The following is a 7597-nucleotide window of genomic DNA, read 5'->3' as shown; positions in this document are numbered from 1 at the left end:
ATTTCATTGTATTCTTTTGTTTATGTACAGATAAAAAATGAAAATAAAAAAAAACATTATAATTATAAGCTGATTAGAATACCATTTGATTACAGCAAGCCAATAACACAGGTCGTTTTAAACGAAACGGGCTACCTCATTGGCGTTTAGTATCAACATTAAAACTATCGCACCTAGCAACTACAGTACTAAAATCGTATTACCAAGCAATATTAAAAATGTATAAATATTGAACTCACAATTAAAATCTATCAAAATTTCATTTCATTGGGAACAATTACTATATGTAATTTAAATGAAACAATAAAAACATCTCAGACATTATAACATTATATAAATAATTTACAAAATTTAAGATAATCTAATGATAAAAGTATTGACAGACCGGTCTAAACTGTTTGACTTTCAATAGAACGACATAGTATCTTGATTTTTATATTAAAACTAAAGAAAAATTATTTAATGCTTTCGGCTGAGTATTTCGTATTATTGTTTAGAAATTAATTAATTAAAATTTGTACTACTTACTGATACCATAAATACAACAAAATGGAGAACACTGGTAAAAATATTTGCAAAAACATTACGAGACAGTAGAGAAAGTAGGTAGAGTGTCGAGTAACTCGTTAAATTATAGTCTTTTATCAGATAAACTTCATAATATATATTCTTTGTTTGCTTACAGATAACGTAATGAATGACGCTGNTAAATTCGAACATAAAATTCGAATATTGGTTCGATTATAGAACGATTGTAAACGTTCCAGAAACGTTGAAAATAGAGAGGTTGCGGCCGACGTTTTCAACGCAAAAACGTGTACGTCGGACGTACAACGCCGCTTTCCTAAAGGCCTAGAAGTTTGGCAATGGTGTTTGGGACGTCGAGCACGATTCCACTGACTATCCAAACACCATTGTCAAACTTCTAGGTTTATAGGAAAGCGGCGCTGAACGTCCGACATACACGTTTTCACGTTGAAAACGTCGGCCGCAACCTCGCTAATAGTTCGTTTGACTAAACGTAAAAATTCTCTAATTAGTCTGGAAACGGGGGACCTAATTCTTGCATTTTATGAAAACGGGTAAGATTGGCTATAATGTAATTATCTTAATCTTCACTATCGTTACTTTTTGCCCAACGAAGCGGGTCCTTGCAGCTAGATTCTTGATTACTTAGAAAAATAGTCTTATATATATATATATATATATATAAAACTGTATTACATACAAATAAAAACCCAGCGAAGCGTGTCCTTGCAGCTAGTCTAATGATAAAAGTATTGACAGACCGGTCTAAACTGTTTGACTTTCAATAGAACAACAGAACATCTCGATTTTTATATTAAAGCTAAAGAAAAATTATTTAACGCTTTCGGCTGAATATTTCGTATTATTGTTTAGAAATTAATTAATTAAAATTTGTACTACTTACTGATACCATAAATACAACAAAATAGAGAAAACTGGTAAAAATATTTGCAAAAACATTACGAGACAGCAGAGAAAGTAGGTAGAGTGTCGAGTAACTCGTTAAAGTATAGTCTTTTATCAAATGAAGTGACCTTCATAATTTATATATTCTTTGTTTGCTTACAGATAACGTAATGAATGACGCTGCAGTTTTGTATTATTTATCAACGACGAATAATTATTATCGTATTTCATAAATGATGAAACACTTAATATTAAATTTACAAATAATGCATTTGATAGGTAGCAAAGGAACTTAGAAAACTTTCTTTGTTATCTACCAAACATGACCCTTCAGAGTAATACTTTGAATTGTCATGTTTGTTAACCGTGTAAAAATGCCTTGTATAATGGTCTATTACCCGATATACTGAGTAACGTGGCCACATTGTATGGCTAGAAGATATTTTGAACATTACAGGGCACAATTTCTGTGAAAATGAGGTGTTTATTAAACATTTAAGTACCTTTAAATGCTTAATAATTACCATAAATGCTTGCCTCGATGTCTATAAACCTGTGATGCAAATGGTTTGCTGAATTTCAAAGAAAGGTTTTTCTGTTATTATTGTTGCCTTCTGTATTATATCTATTAAGCTATTTAGCATTTATTTTATTAATCTACAAATGTGAAATGTTTACATTTTATAGACCAGCAATAAAATGAATTTCGCCAAACATATCCGACACTCTTCAGTTAGAATTTTTGGTCTATAAGATTTTTTTAAAAAACGTTGTATAATACGGCATCTACCTGTTTAAAATACAATTATACAACGCTACATAACCGAAGTTAAACATATATAAACAGACAAATAGCTGTCGACAGTCATCACACATTTAACGTTTTGGTTCTACATTTCCTTCTACATACGAGTTATTTCATTTTTTGCATATATAATAAATACATCACATAATATATATTTACTCGTACTTAGTGAATATTCACAGTCTCATTAACTCTATACTTAAAATGTCACTATACAAAACAAAAACTTTCCGTACTTACGTATATTTTGTTCTTTTCGTTTGTTTTTTCGTGTGTGGCTTATCTTACATATGTATATTATTACACTTTAGGGTATTATTTTCCCTAAAATTATATAAATGATTTTAAATTATTCCCCCTTAATATAAATGATTTTAAAACAAATTTACCTAATGTATTATTCTATGGTTCGAATTCGTTTACAGTATGATTTTTATATATAAAAACATTATAAATGCTAACAACAAATAAAATCTTCATTAAGTCCGATTACACACGAGATACGCCACGTGATCACTCTCTGTCTCTCCGTCCTCTTGGCCTTTACCCACCAAAATTTAATAACATCAATCCCCCTAATAAATAAACTTCCCTCTGATATTTTAGGAATTTTTAACAAAAGATATAGGAGTTACTAAGCTTCAAAATAGGCGAACAAAACAGGATCCCAGACACACAGTAATACGCATACGTAAAGAAAAAATCCCCAACTTTTTACATTTCCCGATGTTTCAAGGTTCTTCGATTCCAAAAAAATAAAACATCTTAGGGGAATCATTTTTGACCGATGGTTACACTTTCTCTCTGTTATTTAACAGCCGGGGAAAGTAATAATATAAATCTGCAGCGTCATCGATTGCTTTATCTGTACGTATTGAAGTACTGTACAAAATACAGGCAATTCGAATCACTTGATAGAAGAGTTACTCGGCCACTATAACTCTTTTCTCTGCAGTTTCGTGATGTCTTTGTACATTTTGTTATCGATTTTCTTGATTATGTTGTATTTTTGGTATCAGTAAGTAGTAGACTACTTTATTTTTTCGGCTAAAAATATAGAATAATTTTAAATTGTAATTTAATGACAGCATCATCTAAGTTGAATTTAAATATTTAAGCGAAATTTCGTAAGCAAATGGATTCGTAAATATAAACTTAATACGATCAGTCGGCATGTTCTAACTTTACACTTTGTATAGCTAATTCTGATTAACGAAACACCTAGTTAATGTTTCGTCATTTCGTCGCTGATAAAATTCGAATTTCGTAAAGAAATATTGTAACTTTAAACTCATACTTTATTTTTATATTTTCATTTCAAATTTTGAAATTCCGAAGTTTAAAAACATCTCCGTATTTCTTTGCAGACACACTAAGGTGACATTTATCAACACTTGGCAACTTATTGACTATTTATTCAGTTGGGACGCCTTTTACATTACGCGTTTCGGGCATTGGCCCCTCTTCAGCCAACTAGACATAAAAAATAAAACATAAGAAAATTTGTACAAAAATACGCGAGTAGATAAACTGTTTTTTTAAAAAAATTTTTTAAAAACATACCATAAAACACAAACCACTATTGTACAGATGTCGAACAGGATGGACAATTTCATATTTCATATACAACTTGGATAACAAACAAGGTCGACGATAATCATTGGAGAACAAACAGGGTCGTAGATAGCAGCTTGACTACTGGGCTTTTAAATATGGCTTTCTTATAATTTACACAAAATTCAAATAAATAGATTGACAATTACAACATATCTTAACAATATTTGTTTTTACCTGTGGTTGATATTCGCATATTACACCGAAATTCATTCGATATTAGTTGTCGCCCTTTCTTTCCGAACAAAATTTCACAAAGTCATCTTAGCAATATTATCCAAACTGCCAATTTACATAGAACATACTTAAAGCAATTACATTAATTGTACAAACTAGTAATTATTATTTGTATTACTTACAATTCATAAAGACATACGATTTAAGTTGTAGCTTTTGGTTAAACCGCTCCNCAGTCTCTTCTAGATAAACCGAGGAGAGATATCGCTGCAAAGTTGTCAGGTGGCTTATGTAGAATACGCAGAAGCATTTTAATGGGAAAATTAGATCAAATTTTGTTACTAGGAAAATAAGCAAGACCAGAAAAAAAGAAGAAAAAACAGAATAAAATCGATTTCACCAATATGATATTGCAGCAGCTACAGTACTCAATATTCTGTCTGTCACTAGAAACGACATGCTGAGAATAAAAACATGGACCATAATTTCGTGCATTTGATTCTGTCTTTGCAGAAACGGGAATATAGTATACATTTGAATATGGTCAAAAAGGAAAATCAACTATTGCATGCAACAATAAAATATTTTTTAAATTTTCTTCAGTCCCTGCTACTACAATCATTGCGATTGCGGAAAGACAGCGTATGACGACGGCGTATACTCGTCTGTGGATATGATAATAAACATTAAACAGAACGTCCAGTACTGCTGTTTTTTGGTTTCAAATTACATCAATGAAAATGGTGAAATTCATGCACTTACGCTAACAAAAGGCAATGTACAAATCAGTTGCTCATATAGTTCATTATTTCATCATGTCAGCCTTAGTGATGGCTAACACATTGAGCAGTGGCTTCAATAACATATTCGTGAAATCAGTAACATGAAATTTTGATTTCAGTGTTTTAGATTATGTTTCCAATGCCATTTATTTCCCTGGTGACAAAACTTTAAATTAACTTCCTCTTTGATAAACAGCTTCAACATATTTCTAGATAAGTACTACAGTATTTGCTATTTGTAGTACTGTATTTGCTAATGTCTACAGCGATGTCTCTATCCGTTTTTCCTTCCAGAGAAAGTAATTTCATAACTATTCAGTGTATTGATATTAAATGAATATTAAATAAGTATGAAATTCGTATCTTTACTGTGGGATCTTTCTTGCGAGAGTTGATGATGGCTTCACAATTATCTAACAATTCCTTGAGAGGATTTCTACCTCTGTTGATTATCGCACCAAAAATGATGCGAACAAGTCGAAAAAACGGTTGGAGAAACTCAAAAGATCCTAATGAAAAATAAGTATAAACAAAGATATCCTTGATAAATATTAAAATGAAAACATAAGGTATATTAAACTACAAAATTTATATTAAAATATTATTGCGAAAGATTTAAAATTGAATTTAATTATTGTTTTTAAACTTATTTTCTTTTAATTGTCTGCGATTATTTCACATTTGTAACTGATTCAAAGCTAATTACAATTTATAATATCAACAGACGGTTTACATTGTATCCAATCTGCGTAACATAAAAATATTTTAAAAAATAAAAGCTATAATAAGCATTTGAAAAATTTATGATATATTAATACGAATTCTTTTAGAAATTTATTTATTAAAGTTTGATTTATATAAAATAAAAATGACTCACTTGTAAAGAGTATAAACAAATGTTTAAAGGGTGCATGAATTAAAATATTGGACAATTTATAAAGAGAACTTTTGGGATTTATCTGAATATCGGACTGAAAACCAAAGGCCGTTCTGACAATTACATCCATGGTCAGCCTTTGATATAGAGCATAGGATTCAAATGCTTCTCCCGATTCACAAAATTTCTCAAAATTGTTTAACAGAAGTTCAATGGCATCGTTTATAATGGGCGACATCTAATTCATAATATTAAATGTTATATATGATTATATATACTTGCTATAGTATAAATTATAACGATTTTATACTTTTATACCAGTTTCATCTTGCTTGTGGTAAAAGAAGGTGTAACTACGCTTCTCATCTGCTTCCATTTTGCACCTTTCAAATTAAGTAAATTATGAGCTAATCGATTTGAAGGCACCTTGTTGCTTTCTGTATGGAGACTCTAAAATATTTTTTCACTTGTACATAATGTGTAGAGTAATATTCTATATTAATTAAACTAAACTTTGCTCACTGGTCGATCTGAAAAATTATGGAAATCTTTGATTTGAATATTTTTTAATAATTCGGTGTCCGTAACAAACAGAACCGGAGTCGTGCCATAATAATATCTAAAATTATATTAATTAAAATTTTTATTTTATTATACTATATTATAATTAAAAAGGATAAAGCTGTCTTACCCTAGAACTTTGCCATATTTGGAAATCCACTCTTTGTGGGTCCGTAAATGTCCCTATAAAAACAAATTATAAGTATCTTAATAACGTTAAATTTAAAAATGTATTTAAAATGTACCTTTAAAAATAATTCCAACAAATTTCCAAAAAATATGTTTGGTTGAGGCCCGGGAATTCCGATTTTATTGAAAACTGAAAACTGCTTCTTTCTTTTTCTAGACAAATAAGAAAATGAATGAATTATTCAACGATAATTGTAAACAAACCGGTAGGATTCCTTCATTGTTTGTTATATATTATAAGAATTTTTTATTATAGTTAATAACAATTTCACAAATAATTTTATATGAAATATTTGTAAACATTTCTGAATAAATTTTAATTAAAATTTTATAGAATATTCGTTAATAAATGTTAGAGATTGTGTAAATCAGAACATTTTATAAGAGTATAAACTCTTTATAATGTTTGCCGTATTCTTTTGATATGTGTAAAACCTATAATACTTTTTTAAAATAATAATAAAAGAAAAAGCTTATTAAAATATACATGTGTAAAATAGAGTTTTGTTTGATCAAAACACCGTTATTCTGATATAATATTGCATCTAGTTCCTATCCTTTATCGATTTCTTTGTATTCTTTTGTTCACATACAGATAAAAAATGAAAATAAAAAAACATTATAATTATAAGCTGATTAGAATACCATTTGATTACAGCAAGCCAATAACACAGCTCGTTTTAAACGAAACGGGCTACCTCATTGGCTTTTAGTATCAACATTAAAACCGTAGTATCTAGCAACTACAGTATTAAAATCGTATTACCTAGCAATATTAAAAATGTATAAATATTGAACTCACAATTAAAATCTATTAAAATTTCATTTCATCTGGGACAATTAATATATGTGATTTAAATGAAACGATTAAAATATCTCAGACATTATAACATTATATAAATAATTTACAAAATTTAAGATAATCTAGTATATATATATATATATAAATGGACGTGTATGTCCCTATATTTCACTTCTTCGCCAAAACTACACATCGCACGTGAATGGTGTTCATATGTGGTAGTAGCCCCAAGTGTCTATTCGTGCATAGGGGTGGTTGCGGTTGCGTCTCGATAGCTATAAGGGTGCGGGAGATATGGGCTTGAAAGTGGTTGAAAGTGGCTTTCTATTTCGAATGTTTTGTTCTAATTTGTTCGA

The 7597-nt window shown here is 29.6% G+C and overlaps 2 protein-coding genes across 2 annotated transcripts in view; both read right to left on the bottom strand.

Annotated features, from left to right (window-relative positions):
• LOC111637066 overlaps positions 1–1539 on the bottom strand; it is a 16070-nt gene extending 14531 nt beyond the window's left edge. Inside the window, exon 1 of the mRNA XM_023382479.1 lies at positions 1433–1539. Coding sequence (XP_023238247.1) covers positions 1433–1488 — 56 coding nt within the window. The 5' untranslated portion in view covers positions 1489–1539. The remainder of the gene's footprint in view (positions 1–1432) is intronic.
• A 2987-nt stretch (positions 1540–4526) lies between these two features.
• On the bottom strand, positions 4527–6486 carry LOC111637314 (cytochrome P450 3A9-like). The gene is made up of 5 exons (XM_023382792.1): positions 6381–6486; positions 6212–6308; positions 6008–6139; positions 5690–5927; positions 4527–5321 (listed from the first exon to the last, which is right to left on the bottom strand). The coding sequence occupies exons 3-5, from the start codon at positions 6053–6055 to the stop codon at positions 5128–5130; spliced, it is 480 nt and encodes a 159-aa protein (XP_023238560.1). The 5' UTR covers positions 6056–6139; positions 6212–6308; positions 6381–6486; the 3' UTR covers positions 4527–5127.
• Positions 6487–7597: the final 1111 nt, after the last annotated feature.

The sequence above is a fragment of the Centruroides sculpturatus genome, unplaced genomic scaffold (assembly GCF_000671375.1).
Source record: "Centruroides sculpturatus isolate CEXI.00-Female unplaced genomic scaffold, Cexi_2.0 scaffold60, whole genome shotgun sequence".
NCBI classification, from domain to species: domain Eukaryota; kingdom Metazoa; phylum Arthropoda; class Arachnida; order Scorpiones; family Buthidae; genus Centruroides; species Centruroides sculpturatus.
Note: the sequence above shows the minus strand (reverse complement) of the source record. Positions and strands in the feature narration are given on the sequence as shown.

Coding starts and splice junctions, on each gene's coding strand:
- LOC111637314 (XM_023382792.1), bottom strand. CDS start 6,055: ATGAGAAGCGTAGTTACACCTTCTTTTACCACAAGCAAGATGAAACTG. Junction 5,928..6,007: donor CCACAAGCAAGATGAAACTG/GTATAAAAGTAT, acceptor ATTATGAATTAG/ATGTCGCCCATTATAAACGA. Junction 5,322..5,689: donor TTTGTTTATACTCTTTACAA/GTGAGTCATTTT, acceptor ATTTTTCATTAG/GATCTTTTGAGTTTCTCCAA.